Source organism: Cynara cardunculus (genome assembly GCF_001531365.2).
Source record: "Cynara cardunculus var. scolymus isolate 2C chromosome LG 6, CcrdV1, whole genome shotgun sequence".
Taxonomy (NCBI): domain Eukaryota; kingdom Viridiplantae; phylum Streptophyta; class Magnoliopsida; order Asterales; family Asteraceae; genus Cynara; species Cynara cardunculus.
The window spans coordinates 18,127,082-18,148,825 of NC_037533.1; the positions used below are offsets into that span (position 1 = coordinate 18,127,082).

At 37.1% G+C, this 21,744-nt stretch overlaps 3 protein-coding genes across 4 annotated transcripts; 2 read left to right on the forward strand and 1 right to left on the reverse strand.

Moving 5' to 3' along the window:
* The first annotated feature begins 10 nt into the window (after positions 1–10).
* LOC112514455 (glutamyl-tRNA(Gln) amidotransferase subunit A) lies at positions 11–10,319 on the forward strand. Of its 2 annotated transcripts, none has more exons than XM_025120935.1 (11): positions 11–252; positions 870–981; positions 3,085–3,309; positions 3,406–3,488; positions 4,591–4,691; positions 5,079–5,202; positions 5,825–6,116; positions 6,205–6,375; positions 7,973–8,197; positions 8,898–9,131; positions 9,954–10,319. In XM_025120935.1, exons 1-11 carry the CDS (start codon positions 146–148, stop codon positions 10,089–10,091), a joined length of 1,812 nt encoding a protein of 603 aa, XP_024976703.1. In that variant the 5' UTR covers positions 11–145; the 3' UTR covers positions 10,092–10,319. The 2 variants fall into 2 exon arrangements, with proteins under 2 accessions (XP_024976703.1, XP_024976704.1); XM_025120936.1 differs by having other exon boundaries at positions 175–252; positions 865–981.
* A 1,282-nt stretch (positions 10,320–11,601) lies between these two features.
* Positions 11,602–16,417, reverse strand: LOC112514330 (calnexin homolog). Its single transcript, XM_025120746.1, has 6 exons — positions 16,207–16,417; positions 16,048–16,117; positions 13,255–14,378; positions 13,102–13,173; positions 12,560–12,673; positions 11,602–11,978 (listed from the first exon to the last, which is right to left on the reverse strand). The coding sequence occupies exons 1-6, from the start codon at positions 16,300–16,302 to the stop codon at positions 11,808–11,810; spliced, it is 1,647 nt and encodes a 548-aa protein (XP_024976514.1). The 5' UTR covers positions 16,303–16,417; the 3' UTR covers positions 11,602–11,807.
* A 1,935-nt stretch (positions 16,418–18,352) lies between these two features.
* Positions 18,353–18,781, forward strand: LOC112514227 (carbonyl reductase [NADPH] 1-like). The gene has a single exon (XM_025120559.1). The coding sequence runs from the start codon at positions 18,353–18,355 to the stop codon at positions 18,779–18,781; it is 429 nt and encodes a 142-aa protein (XP_024976327.1).
* The last annotated feature ends 2,963 nt before the right edge of the window (positions 18,782–21,744 follow it).

Below are 21,744 nucleotides of genomic sequence, written 5' to 3' on the forward strand. Positions count from 1 at the left end.
AACCGTTGGCCTCCTGGAGGTTGGGTCTACCATAGACCCGGGTGAGGTCTAAAACCGTTGACCTCCTGGAGGTTGGGTCTACCATAGACCCGGGTGCCGCTGGGTCAATGACCGTTTGCCACATTCGCCCTAGTTTCAAAACAAGATGCATATTTCTACTCTAACATTTGCAAAGCAGGTGAGTACGTATAATAAAATGGGAAAATTGTTGTTTCAGAAAGTTCCAAGTCTTTCTAGGACCATTTTGTCCAGGTAACAAATGCATCAATAGACTGCTATAATGCAAACTCCCCGTCTCTTTTGTATTGTATGTACGGCTGTAAACGAACCGAACGTTCAGCGAACCGTTCGTGAACCGTTCGACGGGAAGTTTGTTTATGTTCGTTTATTTAATAAATGAACGGACATGAACAAAAAAAATTTGTTCGTTTAGTTAAACGAACGAACATGAACAAGAGTTTCGTTCGTTCATTTATGTTCATGAACATTCGTTCATTTACCGTTCGTTTACGTTCATTTATATTCGTTTATATATTAAATTTAATACATAATCTTTTGTTTATTTACTTGAATTCAAATAATATTTATTTATGTTTGTTTGGTCCGTTCGTCTATATTCGTTCATTTACGTTCGTTTAGCATGTTAACGAACGAACATAAACGAACACGAACACACCTGATTTCTAAACGAACGAACACGAACACAAAGATTTTCGTTCATTTACCGTTCGTGTTCGTTCGTTTGTTTGATTAAGTTAAACGAACGAACATGAACAAGCCTCCGTTCTTGTTCGTTCTGTTCGTTTACAGCCCTAATCGTATGTATCGTTTTTTTGCCACTAAACGCGTTGATCTTTCGATCAGGACAGTGCAAGTCCTGAGTTTTCTAGCCATGAAAAATGCTTCAAAAAGGTCGATGATGCTTCACGCCTTAAATCTGGTTTTAGTATGTTGGATGCAGACTTCTTCAATGACAGTAAGGTAATACTTAGGTGTCCACGTTTTTTATTTTAGTTTGTCCCAAAATAATTGTCCATGTTCTATCGTTAATTATGAGATGGAGAAAGTTTATGTCTCTATTATCAAGGGTAAAAGTGTCGTTTTTGTTAAATTTTTTGGTTTTCGATTGCTTGGATTCCACATAAAGTCGTGTATCACTTTCAGATTGAAGTATTTCGATGGTACAATCGAAATCTCAACCGGATAAAATTCAGTGGTTTTTCCCGAACAAAGAGTTTTTTGTGTTATGAATCTGTGTACCGAAAAAATCAAATGACCAATTCATGGCTTTTCCCCTCAAACGGTCGAAAACTGCCATACGGCAGTTAAAAACCCGAGTTTTCAAAGCAGAGTCAAAACCGGGTTTAATATGTGTCGGTTTCATTGTGGACCTTTATTTTGGAACGGATGGAGTAACATCATAAACTTGTGAGCCAAAGAGCTAAACAACTCATATTTGATCATTTATGTTTGTTGTACTTCCAAAACGATCTTGAATATGTATTTTGAAGTATATAATATTTATATATGGCAAATACTCACGCACACTCCTCACCTTTGGTGAGGTTTGAACCCTCGATGTCATAGGAGGTTGGGCTCTACCGGTACCTTGCACTACAACAAAATTTGATTTATAGGACGTCTGAAATGTTTAAGCGTCTTAATAGCATACTAGGTCTCAAGTTTATTGGACTAAACTTTATAAATTCCTATCTAACAGTGCTACAATAGGTTTATAGGATGCTTTTAGGTGTTTTAGCAAGTATTTTAGGACACTTTTAAAATAAAGTGTCGTATTAGCTATTTTATAGGACATTTTTGAGAAATGTCCTATAAACTCATCTTTTTATAGGACACTTGTGCTTATAGGATGAATATTGAAATAGTGTCCTATAAAATAGTTAACATGACACTTTATTCTAAAAACGTCTTAAAAACTTGTTAAGACGCCTAAAAGCGTCATATAAACCTATTGTAACACTTTTTAAAGGACGCTTTATAGTTTTGTTCTATAAACTTAAGTCCTATAAAATATGTTATTGGGGCTCTTCAGCATTTTAAGCATCCTATAAACCCTTTTTTTTGTAGGGTCAGGTATGAACCCAATTTTGTTGTAGTGTTGGGTACCATTGGCCCAATGACCCTTTGGTACAATCTTGAGTAGTTGTTGGACGGGCAAAATGCATCTATATGCAACAAAGTTTGGTTCAGTTCCTATTTAGAGTAACAAAGACTTCATTCAGTCGATGTAAATGAGTTTCAAATTTCCAATTTTGTACACATTTTTGACCCGTGTGCTACCCACTTACGAAATGTTAACGAAAGAGTTACGACAAAGTTGAAGATAAACTTGAAATCAATGTCGTCAAATGTTACATTAAATAAGAACATATGAGATTTTGTTGCATCGATTGAGAAAAAAATTACTCCCTTCTTTAAAAATTAAGGGGCCGTTTACAAAACACTTACCCGGCAAGTACTTACCGGTAAAATTTAACATTATTTTTTTACTTACCGGGTAAGATTTTAGTCCAATAAAACGACGTCGTATGCAACAATTTACCCGGTAAGCGCTTACCGTGGTAAGAGTCGTCTCCCTCCCTTACCAGGTAAGACTTTTGGTTCTTGTCTCACTCTTACCGAGTAAGATTCTTGGTCCTTACCATATTCATCCGGTGAGGTAATGTTACTTGGTAAGCGTTTACCCGGATAAGCGTTTGGTAAACGGCCCCTCAGTGTCCACATTTCATTTTAGCTTGTCCCAAAATAAGTTTTCACTTTCCCATTTACCCTTGATTTTGAGATGGAGAAAGTTTCTCTCTGTTATCAAAGGTAAATGTGTCATTTAGTTATTTAAAAAGTGTAATAATTATATGCCAAAACTGTGTCATTTTCAACGTGGACGCTTGATTTGGGACAGAGGGAGTATTTGTTACGTCAAATAGGACCTAAGACAAACTTCGTTCCGTTTTGATGCATTTTGCCCGAATATTTTCACGAATTTGGATATCCGATATGGGTATGAAAAATATGCGTTTATGGCTTTGTGCACCACCAGAGATATTTACTATTTGTCGAATGTAGATGCTCGAGATCGAGAAGGGTGCCAAAGAGCTCAATATTCCCGTATATAAAGCCAATCGGAAAATAGTGGCTACCACCAATGGAGGATTAAAGTACCCTTCTCCTTTAGTTTTCAATTCCGAGTGGAAACACGAAGAACCACATGATGATGCTAAGAGATTTAACTATCCTTCGGTTTTTGGTGTTACGAGGCCTGAAAACGATGAAGATATCGCCTTCATGACTGTAAGTTAGTCGTTCCTAAAATAAATCCAATTGTCGCTGGATATGATGCTAATCTTACTTCTCATCAATGGTTTTGTGGAAAATGTGTGATTATAGATTCTTGAACTCGGACATCTTATACAGACGGAAAAAATTACCTCGGAGGAGCTTGTTGGGATTTTTCTGAAGAGGCTAAAAAGGTAATTTTACGGCTTACTATGGCCATGTGGATGTGTTTGATACTTTGAACCCCTAAAACTTACAAATATCTATAAGTAGGGCTATAAACGAACCTAACATTCAGCGAACCGTTCACGAACCATCCGCTGTCCGGTAGGAAGTTCGCTTATGTTCGTTTTTTTTTTAATAAATGAACGAACATGAACACGTATCTTTGTTCATTGAGTTAAATGGACGAAACATGAACGATGGTCTTGTTTGTTCATTTATGTTCGTGAAAGTTCATTCGTTTATGTTTGTTTATATGCATAAATATATATATTTATATATTATGACATTAATAGGTAAAAGTGTTAATTAAATTAATTTTTTAGAATTCCTTTTTTACCCCTCATAATTTTACCCGCTTTTTCATTTTGTTATGTTATTTTCGAGGGTCGGAATGATGCTTATTGGCGGTTGCTTTCTGTTTATTTTTATTTGTTCGTTTATGTTCATTCGTTTAGCATCTTAGCGAACGAACACGAACAAGCACATTTTCTTAACGAACGAGCATGAACACAAAAAATCTAGTTCGTTTATCATTCGTGTTCGTTTATTCGGTTAAGTTAAACGAACGAACAAGAACAAGCCTCCGTTCATGTTTGTTCGGTTTGTTAACAGTCCTATCTGTAAGCGCAAAATTTATCGAAATGCGACGAAGTTTGAAAATGCTCCTAGTTTAAATTTAACTAAGATTTTTTTTTCTTCTTCTTAATTTTATGTAAAAAATTCAAGGGTTTTTTTTTATATCTATTTTGGCCGGTGTTACCTTGATACATTTAATGACGAGAATGTCAAGTTTTTGCCATAACTTTTCTGTAAATCTTTCACAATCGGATATCAATGTCATCAAATGTTATCAGATCACCAAGTAACTGCTCAAAATGAGTACAGAACGGGAAAGCTTGAATGAAACTCCGTTACATCAATCAAGGGAAAAGATATTCCTCCGACTAAATATGAACCGAGTGAATCAAACTTTGTTGCCTTTTGATGCATTTCGCCTTATCTGTAAAATCGTGAAAATATTGTTTTCTTTTTCATTCTTTTATGTAATGGTGAGCTTCGGTGATCCGATAGGTACAATCCGGTTTTGGAGGCAGTGATCACTATCACTGAGGATCTCGCCTACAAGCAGGCAAAGCAGGCCGATCAACTACTCGCACAAGGCGTTTACTTAGGTATTGAACTAGTTAAGATGATAGAAAAGAGTTAAAACTTATGTGCATAGTGCACTAGATGCACAAGGCCCGGGACTTCCAAGCCGGGCCCGAGCTTTGAATGTGAAAATAGGCTCAATCGGGCTTTTTCAGGCTTGGGTTGTTTTGGTCATTTTCAGGCTGGGCTTTAGGTCATGCTTTTTGGTGCGGGCTTTTGCGGGCCTGGGCTTTGAATGTGAAAATGGGCCCGATTGGGCATTTTCAGGCTTGGGTTTTTTAGGGCATTTTTAGGCCAAGCTTTAGACAGCCCGGGCTTTTGCTGGCCACAGCTTTCATGTGGGGTACAGCAAATTAGCGGAAAACGTTTATGAGGACTTGGTTTTTAACGAGAATTTTCTGAAATGATAGGCCCGCTTCATGGGATACCGTATGGGCTAAAGGACATAATTGCAGTTCCGGAATACAAAACTACATGGGGTTCATCTACATTCAAAGATCAAGTTCTCGACATTGAGGCTTGGGTTTACAAGAGGTATGGGCCCGAGACTGTCCCATGTGTCTGGTAAATATTGTTGCAACCAAAGGGTCATTGACCCACTGGTACCCGGGTTACAGGTAGAGCCCAACCTTTTTCAGGAGGTCAAATGTTCAAACCTCACCAAAGATGAAGTGTGCGCGTGAGTATTTGCCGTATATAAATATTGGAGTAAACCACAAATATTGGTCCCTGTGGTTTGTTAAAAAACACTCTTCGTCCATGCAGTTTCAAAATTACAAAATGTCCATCATGGTTTGCAAAAATGTTTGAATTTGGTCCCTTCATCTAATGGCCGTTAAAAATTTCTGTTAAAAGAAGGGGTATTTTCGTCTTCTATCATTTTTTTGTCATTTACCCAATCAAAAACTGAAGGGACCAAATCATAAAATCGATAAGAAGACGAAAGTGTCCCTCATTTAATCTTTTAACGGCCGTTAGAGCCAGGGACCAAATGTGAACGTTTTTTCAAACCACGATGGCCATCTTGTAGTTTTGAAACTGCACGGATGAAAAGTGTTATTTTCGGAACACCGCGGGACCAAATTTGTAATTCAATATAAATATTATATACTTCGAAAAAAATGTCTATTTGTGAGTTTTACGACTCCGATTGCAGATTGAAGTCTGCAGGTGCGGTTCTCATTGGGAAACTGGTTACGGGCTCTTTAGCATATGACGATATCTGGTTTGGCGGTCGAACCAGAAACCCGTGGAACATCGAGGAGTTCACTACTGGTTCATCGGCTGGGCCTGCTGCTTGCACCTCAGCCGGTATGGTTCCATTTGCAATTGGGTCGGAAACAGCTGGTTCAATAACTTACCCTGCGGCCCGGTGTGGTGTGACTGCATTGAGGCCAACCTTCGGTGCGGTTGGTCGAACCGGTGTATTGAGCTTGTCTGAGAGCCTGGTACTGCTCGGTCCCTCTCTTGGTGCTCGATTTGCTATGTTATGTTCTGTTATTAACAACGAAATCGTTTTTTTTTTCCTTTCAAAAGGATAAACTTGGCCCGTTATGTAGAAGTGCTGTTGATTGCGCGATTGTTCTAGACGTTATTCGAGGTAAAGATCCTGACGACTTGTCGTCAAGAAAGATCTTGCTTGACGACCCGTTTTCTGTAGACATCACGAAGCTTACCGTAGGATATCTCGAGGACGCCGAGATGGAGGTGATAGGATTGCTTTTTATATTAATGAATATAATCTGCCAACCAAATTCACTTTTTAACCGATCAATTTCCCATTTTACCCATGGGTTACGCAATCGCCTAAAAACTATTTTCAGGGTTAAAAAAAGTTCACGCAAATTTGCGTGATTTGAGTAAAGAATTTGTGTAAGGATCCCATTTACGTAAAAAAAAATTGTAAGGATTTTCATTTGCGTAAAGAGCTAGTTTTTCTTTTTTCTTTTAATCTGAAAATAGACTTTATGCAAATGCATAAGGCATTTGTGTAAGCTTTGGCTAAAATGAGAATTCGATGACAAAAGTAGCTAAAAAGTGAATTTGGTTAAGGGGTTAGTCAATTTCTCCGAAATAAGTGTCCACATTTTTCTATTTTAGTGCGTATCAAACTGAACGTTCACTTTTAGTAAGGGGCCGTTTACCAAACGCTTACCCGGGTAAGCGCTTACCAAGTCACATTACCTTACTGGATGAATATGGTAAGGACTTACCTGGTAAGAGGGAGACAAGGACCGAGAATCTTACCCGGTAAGTGAGGACGATGACTCTTACCATGGTAAGCGCTTACTCTGTAAATTGTTGCATACGATGCCGTTTAGGTCGATTAAAGTCTTGCCCGATAAGTAAGTGGTAGTGTTAAATTTTACCGATAAACGCTTACCGGGTAAGTGTTTGGTAAACGACCCCTGAGTGTCTATTTTAACAATTCTATTTTTTAATTATGAGATTGAATAATTCTTTAATAACTTATCATTCATTAAGGGTAAAACCGTCATATCATTAATTAAAAAGGATATGATTTCACTTCTCTAAAAGACTAAAAGTGTACCTTCTTCATCATGGATGTTACTAAAACTGTGTACCTTTTTCATTTTGTGTATTTTGATTGAATATTTTGATTATATAATTAAGACTAATTTATGATTTTCGTCCTTGTGGTTTAGAAATTGTGATTTTTATCCCTATGGTTTGTAATTTATTGTTATTTCCGTCCATGAACTAATTCCGACCTTTAAGTACAAGCGACCAAAGCAATAAAGAATTGTAAACAACAATAAATTGTAAATTATAAGGACGAAAATAGCAATGAATCACAAATCATAGGGATGAACACCGCAATTTCTAAATGATAAGGGACGAAAATCGCAATTTTTAGCAACCATGGGGACGAAAATGTAGCTTAATCTTAGAGAAATTATGGAGAAATTGTTGGAGATGGACTTAAGGGAAGTTTACCTAAATGCTTACCTGGTAAGCGTAAACTGTTATGAGTCAACACTATAATTTATTTTACCGGGTAAAATTGTAGTACATCAAAACGTATTTATGCAACAATTTACCTGGTAAGCGCTTATTCGGGTAAGAGTCGTCACCCTCACTTACCGGGTAAGACTCTCCATCCTTATCATCGCTCTTACCGGGTAAGATTCTTGCCCCTTGCCATGTTCATTCGGTGAGGAAAATTGCTCAGTAAGTACTTACCAGGTAAGCGCTTAATAAACGGCCCCTTAATCTTCTTGTCATTTGGAAATTCTCAAAATGGGTTAGGAATGACGGATTTCTGGTGATGTCAAATCGGCAGGTTGTCGACGTGCTTAAATCACAGGGTGTGAAAATGGTACCGTTTAAGCTCGGGTACACTGTTGACTCTGCTCAAGGGATCTTAAATTTCACGATGGATGTCGATATGCTTGCTCACTTCGACACCTGGCAACGATCCGGGGAAGATGATGAGTACGAGGCCCAAGATCAATGGCCGACAGAACTCCGCCGAGCACGCGTAATACCAGCCGTAGATTACGTACAGGTAAGTCATCTACTATCTGCTTTGTTTTCATGGAAACAACCGCCCTACGCTTAGTGTTAGAAATCAAGTTTGCATACATATCACCTTACGGGTGGGACATAGGGGTGGATTTGGTATGGTACCAAGTTTTTTTTCACTAATATCGAGTACCAACCAATTATAGTTGGTATACAAAATCATATACCATGTACCAACCAACTGTACTTCGTATCGACTCTTTTCGGTTGGTACTGGTTTTGTACTACATTCAAGTTAATATATAAAAACGTGTTACTTTGTTCAAATTTTGATTGCATTCTGAGTTTTCAGGTAACACATGTGATGTTTACGGGGTTTTAATTGCAAATAACAAAACTTGCAAACATTCAAATGCTCAAACAAAATAGTTAAAGTTATAAGTTTAATAGTCGATACATAAAAAATGCATTAAATAATTAAATAAGTTGGTATTATGGTACTGTTTTGGTACATGGTTCTAATACCGTGTACCAACCATGTCTGTATAATTGGTACGGTACTACCAGCCGACTGTAACTCTAACTGGTACCAATTTAATTGGTAAGGTTGGTATACATGTTGGTTGGTCTGATTTGGTGAAAAACTGTGACCCCTTTTGTGGGACATATTGGGTTCGTTTGATTTGGTATCGTTGGTTGTCCGTGTTGCAAAATTCATTTATAATACAAAATCGTAATTTCAGTCTCAAAGAGCACGCGGAAAGTTGATTCGGGAAGTTAGGGAGAGTTTCACGGTGGATGCATTTGTGGGAAATGCCACAGATTGGGAGAAAGTTTGTGTCAGTAATCTAGTCGGGATGCCGGTAATGGTCGTTCCGGTTGGTTTCGAAATGATTCCGGATCCACCGACCGAGAAAACTCGTAGAAGAAGTACGGTGACGACCGGCATTTACGCTCCTCCGGATCATGATCACATTGTAAGTTGTCTTGGACCCAACACCCTTTTTTGATATTTTGTAACAACCGAAAAAATGTTAAAGTATAACGAAATCGGTCTTAATTTCTATTTAGTTTAACAAATATCTTTTTTTTTTAATATAAGTAACGTAAGTTTCAAAATTTCTTATTTAATGAAACAAAATTTCAAAATTTGCTGTTCTTTCGCCCCTTTTGAATGATAATATGTTGATCTTGTGATATTTGATGACGTGGATGTGGAGTTTATGGTTCATTCCGTTGTAACATTTCTGTAAATTGGTTTATATCATCAAATGTTACAAGATCAACAGATTACACGACAAAATAGGGTACAAAAAAGGATTTTTTGAAACGTTGTTAAATTGACTGAGAAACAAAATTCTCCGTTACACAAAATGGGAATTGGACCAAAGCTTTTTGCATTTTGGCCAGAAAAAAACACAAACGGAACGCACCAAGTGTGCACAAAGACCTTAAACTCTTAGAACAGTTGTTTATATGAAGACCTCTGACTTGCGGAAAAAGAAGTTTTCAGAAACATTTGTGGTGGATAATCGAGTTTTTGAAGAAAGGGGGGGAAAGTTGCACAAATATAGAAAGCATAGGAACGGGCAAAGCATCCGCATGGTCGTTATTTATCTGAAATCGTTCATTCTTACATATATTACAAAACGAACTAAAGAGGATGTTCCGAAAAGTGAATGTTTTTCTTAAATACCAGTTCCATATATCTTCAAGTTTGATGGATTTTATGTTGGTTCGACATAAATTAGTGTCGTAAGAGAATTGGTGAAGGACTGATTATGTGGTGAAACATGTAGGCGCTAGCATTGACGATGGCGTACCAAACCATCACCAATCATCATAAACGACGACCGCCCATAGACGATCTTGGTCTTGACGACAAGATCCCAAATCCACCCAAGGCCGTAATTCCTCCAAGGAAACTAGGAGGTTAATGCGTCATTTTCGTTGCATGATGTGTTTGCGAAGAATCTTCGGTATTCATGGTAATTGATGTGTGGGTATTGGACGATACACTTTTATCTATTTGTTCGTTTTCATAGGCGTTATTTTAGTTACGTTTTACATGTTTATTATAAAACCAGTATTATATCTCATATCTGTGACTCGTATTGTTTTGGGAGCTATCAGCTTAAATATATACGACGTATGTATAAATGACACTACGAATACCGTTTTCATAAGAGTTAGTACTCTCACTTATCTTATTGGATAAGATTTTAGACCATTAAAACAGAAATATTTGTAACAAAACGGTTTATTCTACAAGTGCTAACCAAGGTAAAAATCGTTAATCTTTACTTATCAGGTATTAAATAACCCAATAAGTAAAATATTTGTTTCACTTGAAATTTTTGGGGTCCGTTCAATTTTTTTTAAATCTATTTATGCCTTTATTATTAAATTTTTAGCATGTATTTATTTGGTAACTTTATGTTATTTGCTTTAACAAATATAATTTATTTTATCAACCAATAGTTTAATAATTATCGTTTCATCAAAGTAACGGAACTTCAATCCGCTATGCGAGTTGATTTAATCCTAGGACGACCACAGCTTCACGGATAGCCAAGAATCATCGCATTTGAACCTCTGTTGCCACAAAAGAATTTTTATTCCTCCTTAGATTTGAACTTGAGATCTCCAAGCACTTTTGACCTTTGGAATATAAGTTCAAACCAATCAAACATCATCTTTGTGGTTATCTTTTATTATTTCACACCCTTTTCACACCCTGTAACTGGCTGATGGTCGACACAATTTCAACTTTTTATTTAAATGTCATAATTCATACCCTAAAGAAATTAAAAGTGCAACCCAAACATTAGTCCTAGAAAATTCTGACAACAAGAAATCAGTCGAGCTAAACTTAGGGGTATTTGGGATTGCTTATTTTAGGTGTTTTTGATTTATTTCAGTCTGGCACCGATGATAAGCTAAATGCTAACATTTGGATGAGGAAAAATAAAACTGTATCAAACCGGTAAACAGTTTTTGATAAGTTAATCCTTCCTGACTTATAAAAAATTGTTTATTACCAATTTACTATTTTAACCCTATTTTATTAATGTTTGTTAATTATTAATCTTATTGATATAATTTTTTTGTCAAAAATATTATTATAAACGATGAAAAATAAATTTTTACATGTTAAAAAGTTAAATAAGTTAATAAACAATCTCAAACACTCCCATAAATCAATAATATGAAAAACCGTCCAAACTCCAGTTTGATACCACATAAGTTAATAAGCACTTTTATAAAAAAAAACATAAATTGTTTTAAGTAAGCAATCCCAAACACCCATTTAGTAACCACAATTGTTATAGAAATATAGAGTTGAATTCAAGACAGATGGACAAAGTGTCTTTGATGAATGATAATGACTGAAAATGCAAGAGAATGTGGATGTGGGTTTGACAGACCCAGAAAACAAGCATTGAATTGAGTAAAACAAAAAGTGGCTTAAATTTCTAATGATAAAAATTCTCTGATTTACTTACAACAAAAAACTTTGTTTTCAATGTATTTTAACAAACAGACAAAAAGGATACCATGTAATTAGTAGCAGGTAGCAGGGTAGCAGTAGATGCCAAATAACTAAGTTGACTACAAGAAGAAGATGCTACCAAATAATAGTAAAGTAGAATCTAGTTGTCACGCCTTGTGCTCCTTTTACGAGGAGCAGCTGCTGCATCCTCCTCTTTCTTCTCTTCCTCTTCCTCTCCCTCTTCTCCTACTGTTTGGGTGCTTGAACCCCCCTCCCCTTCTTCCTTCTTTGCTGCTGCTGCTGCTGCTGCCGCCACATTATTCACCTTTCCCTGTATAACCCATTCATTACTCCATCAATCACTTTGCATTCACATAACCAATTTACCCAGTAAACGACGCTAATCATGGTAAGAGTGTCGCCTCACTTACCGGGTAAGATTTTTTTTATTTATTTAACCTGGATATCCAACCCCACTATGCGAGCCGACTAATCCTAGGGCGACCACCCGCTTTGCTAATAGATAACCCGGAGTCACCGCATTTGAACCTTCATGGCCACAAGGGAATTTTTATTCTTTCTTGGATTTGAACCCATGACCTCCTGGTACCTTGACCTTTGGAGTCAAGCTCAAACCAATCAGGCACCACCCTTGTGGTTAAGATTCTTGGTCCTTCCATATTCATCTGGTAAGGTAGTGTGTGCTTACCCGGATAAGCGTTTTGGTAAACGGCCCCTTAGGGGGTGTACGTGTTTGTTTCGTTTGGTTAAGCAGTATGAGGTTTTATCAGCAAAAAGAAAAACATCAACAACTAGTTTACTCTTGTCAGGTATATATTAGGATTGTTTGGTTTGGTTAAAACAATTAGAAGTTTTATCAACGAAAAGTAAAAGGTCTGGTGCAGTACTCACCGCTTTCTTCCCACCGAACAACAACTTGAACAAGACACTCAAGATCACGACGACAATTGATATTATGACACCAATTGTAATGTTTGGTTGTGTTTCAGCCTTCTCAATCAGTTCCTGCAAAAGATACAAACCTGGAGTTTCAAATAACATGCAATGGGGAAATATCTAAGGCAAATTTCTAGTTTAATTTGTTCACTAGTTTTCAATTCTATCATTTGTTATCAAGGGTAAAATTGTCCATTAGTTGATTAAAAAGTATAATAAAGAATTGTGTGCTTTCTTTATTGTGGGTATTTATTTGGGACGGAGGAAGTAAATCAGATTTTTTGTAATATGGCTTCAAAACCGTTATTTTGGTATCTCAAACATTTAGACATCTGAATTACAGTTAAGAATGCAACATATGTCGATCCAATAACTACTCCAGACATGCACTTTGCTCTAAACGTTTGAGATATGAAAAAAGGTTTCGAAAATACGTTACTCAAAAAAGAAATTGAATCAAAATACATAGCAAGTATAATAAAACAGCAATTGCTTACCAAAACCTTGATCTTGTGGTCACCCAAGAAAGGCAGATCGGCAACCTTGTAAAGAAGATCAAACACAGTTTTCTGCAACATTTGAAGTACAAAAGTTAGCACAAAAACAAGGAAAATGGTAGTTTTTTTAGTTCATCTTTGTTAGTAGATTACCTGAATTCCCTTGAGACCATCAAAACCAGCTGGTTCTTCAGCCTTTTGTTTCTCTTCTTCCACCTTAAACTTTGGCTTCCATGTGGTTTCCCTGATTGTTTCTGCAGTCTTCTCGTCACTCGCTATCAAGATGTTATCGAACAAGATGCCATCTTGCATGGTCCAGATCTCGATACCGATGGCAGCAATTGGCTCAAAGTTAGGGGTTTCAAGTTCAAAGTAGCTAGGGTTTGGAATTTCTTGAGGCTTCCAGATACCCTTATAAGCAGGGTTGTCAATAAGAGGAGCATGCCATTTACCCTTATAAGCTGGGTTCCTTTTCAATGGTCTTCTCCATTCTCCGCATCCAGATGCAGCTTCACATTTCGGGTTGTCGATCTTGGGAGCCTCCCACTCACCATCCTCCTCATCGTCCCAATCCTCGGGCTTCACAGCCTCTGGATCGTCAATTTCCTCGGGCTCATCTTCTAGCCATCCTTCGGGCTTTTCAGCTTCCTCATCGAGAATTTCCATGGGTGCATCCTCATCCCAATCGTCGGGTTTTGTTGCATCTGGGTCAGGAATCTTGGCCCGCTCATCCCAATCTTCAGGCTTTTTGTCATCTGGGTCGGGAATGGTTTTTGATGGGATTAGTGCGGGTTCGAAGTCTTCGGATGATAGGAAATTAGCCTTCTTTTTCTCTTCTCCATCAACCAGGATTCTGACCTCGTTGTCAGGTTTCAAAATAGCAGTGTATACGTGGGTCAATTTATCTGAAGGCACGGAAGGGGGGAATTTGAGGTGGTGTTCAACATACTCTCCGCTCTTGGGGTTCTTGTGTTTTAAGATGAAATGGACCTTATTTGTGGCACCACATTTGTCGGGACCAAACATGATCGAGTAAGGAGACTCATTGTCGAATCCCTTGGCGGTCCAGCCAGCCTCCTGTGGCCGGAGATATTTCAAATATGCACCACCACATTCAAGACCATTTTGAAGACGGACTTCGAATTGGAGAACAATTGTACCATCCTTGAGCTCAACAGGTTTCTCTAGCTCCTTAACAATTGCATACTTTCTAGCCTTCTCGGATACAAGAAGTCCATAGTCATCATGTCCTTCACTCTTTGAGTGCTTCCATACACCTAAGGACCACAAAGAATATGATAACAAACTCAGCAACTGAAAAGGCATAATTATGTCACAAAAAGAACAGTGGCAGATACTATATAAAGCAAGATTACAGCCAGAGATACGTCTCATTCATGTAGATTGACAATCATATATCAGAGAAAAAAAGGGGTTGAAATATTTTACAAGACAAAGATCGGTATCCATAGCACCATCCTCTAGCTGTTAATGTGATCAATCAAATATGAAAATTCATATGACTGTGCACCGTTTCATCAGAACAGTGAAGAGCAGATAGAACCTGCCATGCAACTACATAAACTACAGAAGCAAATACACAAATCAAATAGATACATGAAAAATATAATCATGTGCAAACTATTCGTGAACGGAATAGCACATAGAACCAATAGATGCACCAAGTCAACATGGTGCCAAATAGATTTTTTGAACATCCATTGTAATCCAGAAAATTAGACAGCACAGAAAATGTCTAGCAAGCGAAGACCACTACAGGAGAACCTCTTAAAACCTTTTTTTTATACACGAAGTTCATACAGCTTGACATCCCACATGACGATGGTAAGTTGTCAATTAATTGTTCTTGAGAAAACAGAAAGTTTGTCCATCTGGGTAATAGTATCGTCAAAAGGAGTTCGTGTGATTAGATTTTTTAAAACAAGATGCATTTAAACCAAAAACATACATATAAATTTACTTTGAAACTGTGTCAACTGTTCCATTTTGAAAATGTTACATTACATTTGCTTAAAGATGAGTTAAACCGTGTTATTTTCATCAATTTCTACTCTATACACTTAGTCCACGGCAACCTGATAGAGTATGATGAAAGCATCTGGAGAATAAAGGCCCTGTTTCTAGAGAAGGCTAGGAATTAAGTTGTATTTGGATTGGGTGCTTAAACATTGGAAACAAGAATTGATGAATTGATTGTTTGAGGCATTGGGCTTTTTGATAAATATTATGTTGCAAAACCAAATGATTGTTGATACATATAAAGTTGCTATGATATCATTATGAGTTCGATATTTGGTGCTTGATTATGTCAATTGAGAGCTGATTCAGAAAGAAAGCTGAAACATTTTAGTCGATAGTCTAGTAAAAGAGTATTTCAACGTATAGATTGTTATTTTAGGAACATGACCCTAAAGCCGCAAAAACCGGATCACTCCATGCCTCCTTAACTTGCTACATTAACATGACCATCTCACTAAAAAGCTAAATTGGATACTTTTGGGATGGGAGTAAGCCCCGACAAACCAGTTAGCACCCCGTTGCAAAGCTACTATTGCATATTCTAAACCACAGTAAAATCATTTAAACGACTTCAATCACCAATGCAATTATAAGTGGCTATTTTATGGCAGTGTAAACCAACCAACTGTATACTAGTACCTGTGTCTGGAACCGAATCCATTTTCCTAATCGAATCGCTAATTTCTCCTAAATGGCTAATCCTTCACATGTTAACACTTCAGCTCACAGTTCAATTCATAATTCTATCAAATTATCGTCATTATCTACATCTCTTACCTTCCAAGTTGAGTTAACAGTTCAAACGACTTCAAAACTACCAAAACTCTAACAACAAGTTAATCAAACAAATCAAGTTCAAGAACAAACTAACAACACAAGATACACGAAGATCCAAACAAATCTTACCAGAATAATCTTCCTTCTCAGATGCGATCCAACTCCCCTCAAACGATTCATCAAACGACTCGTAAAATATCTAAAACAAAAGCCACACAAATTCAGTTACTACTTTACTAGTTCAGACATTACAGATCCACAAAAGCAAACATCAATTACTTCACTTACCGCGTCAGAAGAGGCGTAAATCTGTGAAATCAAGCAACCGATCAAAAGAAAACAACAAAGCTGCAAAGTACACATCCTCCTCTTGCTTTCTTCCATAACCTAAGTAATCAAAAATCAACAGCAACTATGCTTGATCTAAATCGATTTGATGAAAGTCTAGTTGATGGAGAGAAGAAGATTCTAGAGAGAGAGAGAGAGACTCCGCTCTTTCTTGTGGTTAAGTTTACGGAGAGTACATATATAGATCTGGCGAGAAGTTGTGTCGAGTTGGCCCGACCAATAATATCGCATGCCACGTAGAAATGGCCAATGGAAATTTGACACGTAGGATCCAAGGCATGGCACGGTGAGTTTGCAGAGAAGTTCGAGATGAACGGCTAGGATTCGTGGATTGCGTTTTGGGTAGATCTAAATGCTCCGTTTCAAATAAACTTGCGGGATTTTTATTAGATTTTAGGTCAAATAAATTTAAAACTTTGACCAGGGGTAAAAAAAGGTTGAGTCGAGTATTAATTTATTTGACTTTGACCTAAAAACTAACGGTTGTTAATAGGGGTGTTTAAAACCCGATCAACCTAACACGAAATAATTCAATCCAAAGCAATTCGATGATTAATTGAGTTGTAAAATTATTAAAACATAAGTATTGCGTTACTATTATTTGAACTCAACTCAACCCGATGAACTTGATAATCTTTTATTTCTTTGATTTAATATGATTGCTGAATTTTTATTAATATGTACATTAGACAATTACACTATCATGTATGCTATTCATATACACATATTTTTAATATATTCACGTCTTTATATAACTCATTCGTATATATGTTCAATAATTGTGAACATATATATGTAATTGAGAAAATTAACTGAATGTGATATACGTAAGAAGTATGGATAAGTTGTACAAATGATTTATGATGAAAAATAAAGTATGAGTAAAAAAATAACATATTTTAGGTTAGAAAAATATTTTAATGTATCAAAGTATCAACCCGACCAACCCGTATGGGTAGGGTTGGGTTGGGTTGCACTTTGGTTCGGGTTGGGTTGGGTTAAGATTTTTCAAACCGCAAGCATTGGGTTGGGTTAAGATTTTTCAAACCGCAAGCATTGAGTTGGGTTGTTCAAATGTATTCAACCCGATCAACCCATCCCATGAGCACCCCTAGTTGTTAATAGTTTTGTACAAGATGGTTAACAGGTTTTTATGATATAATACAAAATGAAATATGGTTGTTTGTTCAAAATTAATGGTTTTCGAAGGCCCAATATACAAAATCATTTAAAGGGTTTAGTTACATTAAGAGATTGATTTTTTTTTATCAAATAAGATTTATTTCTTAAGGGTTGTTTACTTGCGGCTTAATTAGGCTTATTTGTCTATCTGGCTTATTCGCACGGCTCATTTGGGTTATTTACTTGCAGCTTATTCGCACAGAACGGCTTAATCGCATAGATAGAAATTGTGTTTGTTCTCATTCAGCCACAAAAATGACACTCCTACCCCTTATTGTTTATGAACATATGAGCATTTTTAGCTTGAAAAAAACATATGTTCAAATGGCTCAGTTCAAAAATTTTAATCGAGCTCTTGAACTAGTTGAACCGAACATTGGTTTTATAAAGTGCGACTCGTTAAGTTAAACAAGTTATATTTTGTGTTCGAAATCGACTTAGAAAATGAATTAAACCAAACTTTGTTACATTTTAATGCTTTTTGCTCTTCGGTACAGTCGTCTTTTGATAACTAACCTGTTTTTGCTGTAAAGTGTGCTGAATGTTGCCATCATTGTGACAGGGTGCGACGTGTTACGGTAGTTGAAACGGGCACCCAACGCGTGTTAGTTTTAATTACATTGAGAGACGTCATTAATCTCATTTTTAGAGATTTTCGTTAAGTTTTCGTTCATGCTAGTGTTGAAAAAATCGTAGTGGAGCTTTAGCAAAGTTATCTAGGAGATGTATTTTTACACCCGGGATTTTTCCGGAGTCGAGACGTCGGCGGAGGGCGTGTATGGGCGTAACCCGAACGTATGGAGCTGGATTTGAACGAAATTTTACATGAGCCGTCGGGAACATACATGAACAAGGTTCGGACATTAAAATCTTGTTTTTGGGTCTGGATTTTTCCCGGGCCGGGATGCCTCCAGAGGATTACGGGCGACAATTAGAAGACGTGGACAACCTCTTAGAGGAACTGATCGATGCAACAATGACCAAGTTCCTAGAACAAGTGAAAGACGGAACCTGGACATCCGAAGGATGGTCGCAAACGAACACCGACTATTCCTTATCAAAAATCGCGGTTAATGCATTCACTGAGGTCATGGCAAAAAAACTCTCGGAACACCCCGAAGGTGGAAAGATATACATCAACTCCTACTACCCGAGTATGGTGAAGACCGCCATGACCGGTTGGGCGGGCCAAATTACACCCGAAGAAGGTGCCGACACAGCCGTCTGGCTCTCGTTGCTCCCGGATCAGGCGGTTAACGGCAAATTCTTTGCCGAAAGGCGCGATACGTTTTTTAAAACAGTATTTTCTGCGGGATATGCAGAGTTAGTTTGATTTTAACGAAGGAATTTATGATTCAAAAAGTGTTCATTTGTGGGATGAACAACTTTGTGAAACATAAAGGGTATGCCTTCTTTTTATCATAGCTTTTGGCTTCTAATGTAGAAATTTATTGGATTATGGAATATAGAAAAGTAATCATTTTCTACAATTAGAAGTTAATTTGTATGTAAATTATATATCATTTGATATATTTGACGGGTTTTTTTTCCATTTAAAGTAAGGGATTGTTTATCAAACACATACCCGGTAAGTGTTTATCGGTAAAATTTAATACTATCACTTACTTACCGGGTAAGACTTTAGTTCACCAAAACGATATCGTATACAATAATTTACCTAGTAAACGTTTATCGTGGTAAGAGTCGTCGCCCTCACTTACCGGGTAAAACTTTTGGTTCTTGTCTCGCTTTTACCGGATAATATTCTTAGTTCATGACCATGTTCATCCAGTAAGGTAATGTGACTTTGTAAGTGCTTACCTGAACAAGCATTTGGTAAATGGTCCCTATGATAAGTTGTTTGTCTTTATAATTTGTTAAAATTTGCAACTTTCGTTCTTATGGTTTTAAAGTTATGCTTTTTGTCCCTGTGATTTGTTATTCATTGTAATTTTTGTCCTTGAACCAAAAAATAAGTTCAGGCTAAACTACACATTTGGTCCTTGTGGTTTGTTGAAAATAACATTTTTTGTCTCTGCAGTTTTGAAATTATAAGATGGTTATCTTTGTTTACAAAAACGTATGGATTTCGTTTCTCTCTAACGGTCATCAAAAAATTCCATTGAATGAAGGGACATTTTTCGTCTTTTTTTCAATTTTTTTTATCTTTTACCCAATCAAACCTGATTTTATAATTTTAGTCATTGTGGTTTTTGCTTGGGTTAAAAGATAGAAAATCATAAGAGGACAAAATTGCCCTTTATTTCATGGGCCTTTTTAATGGTTGTTATATGCAGGGACCACATCTAGATGTTCTTCTAAACCACGATGACCATCTTGTAATTTCAAAACTATAAGGATGAGAAGCGTTATTTTTAACAAACCATGTGAACCAAATTTGTAGTTTACTCTATGTTCTTTTAAAAGCTAGTAACTGTATAATTCAAAATGACGTGATTGTTTTTGCCCGAGCTCTTAAGAAGGCGAGCCTACATAGAACCATACGGTGGCTAGGCATGGCAACGGGGCAGGTTTTGTAATCCTCGGCCCCTGTTTGTAGTAACGTCCCCCGACCCCGGTCCCCGGCGGGTACGGGGACTATCATCCCGTCTCCGCTCAAATATCTAACAATCCCCTGTAAAACCTCATAAATAGTTTCCTTTAGCTTGATTCTACCGGGGATCCCCGACCCTGGCCCCAGTTTGAGTAACACCACCGTTCCCCGGTTTGAGTCTACCGGGGATCCCCGGCCCCGGGACCCGTTTTAGCGGTGAATCCCCGCTCGGGTCGGGTGAACCGAGTTCCCCACTGGGTCGGGGCAAATCACCATCCCTAACGGTGGCACATGCTATCGTTTCATAATTCCCTCATAAAGGAAAAAAATGCGTTATGAAGGATGAATCATATTGTTTTATCGGGTGTCACCGTATAGTTTTTGAAATTATAAATCTTGGCGCGAGTCTTTAATTGCAGCGTCGGTAAATGTTGCTTACTTTGCATAAAAACCCCAGGTTTGAGTCCTACATTTGTCGAACTTCTTGGTTTTCGACTTAAATTTTGGTGTTCTTAACGTGTTTAAAAAATTTATGGTCAAGACTTGAACATGGGTCCATCCTGTTCAATGCAACTGAACCAACCAATCAACTTATACTGATCTTATAAAATATTTCAACAAATATGTTTTTATAGTTAAACTGTTTTGTAATTCAAATTTTTTCGGGTCCACCTTTGCTTCTTAATATGCATGAGAGCCATTCTCTCCTCGATGACTCTTTTAAAAAGGTAATGTGGGGTTCTACATATTCTTACATGATATTAGAGTCAAGGTCTACCACTCTCGACATTCACGGACAGTTGTATCTGTCTAACGTCCGATGGAGTAGACGTGTTAAGTCCCACATAAGAGTAATCTCAGAGCTTCGTATATTTTTACAAAAAACATCACCAAACTATAAGAAAAACATACGCATACCTAATCTTAAATGCATACACACACATGGAAACAAGATCGAGATTGGTACCGAACTAGATCGGGACCAGTTAAACAAATAAAGGGTTGATATTCCAGAGTAGGGGTGAAAACGAGCATAGCCCAGTCGAGTAGCAGATTGTTTGAGCTCGGGTCGGAAAATTACTACGAGGGTCGAGTTCGAATATTCGTTTAATAAAATTGCGTTATATATCAAACTTAGAAGTCAAACTTTATAAGCTCGTTTATGAGGTTGCACTTGACAATTAGTATACCTTGATTATACGATTTATGCACATATGAATATGTTTAGTTTATGCTCTCTGGCTTCAACTTGACTTGGAAAATTTAATCTAGATTTCGAATAAGTCGAGTCAAACATGATATTGTAGAACTCGACTCGTTAATTTAAACAAGCTTTAAAGATTGTTTGGTTGATTTTTCATTAAGTCTTGTATGAATAAAGTTGTTTGTGTAGATTAATAGATGACGGTGATTTTTGTTTGAAATAAAGTTGTTTATAGATGAAATGAGCGTCTTCTTTTAATTTGGAGGGAAATTTTTCGAAAAAAAATTCGACATTCAGCATAAAACATCATTAAAACTTATTGAATAAGCCAATTTACATATAATTAAATGCTACCAAACGATCATATATAAGTAACTGAACATTAAGGTTTCGTTTTGTACATGGGACATAACATGACAGGACGAGACAAAACTCACTGTCCCATGTTTGGTACAACATGGTACAAAACAAGAACTTACTGTCCCATGTTTGGCGCGACATGGGACAGAGATAAGGTGGGACAGTATGAGACAAAAGA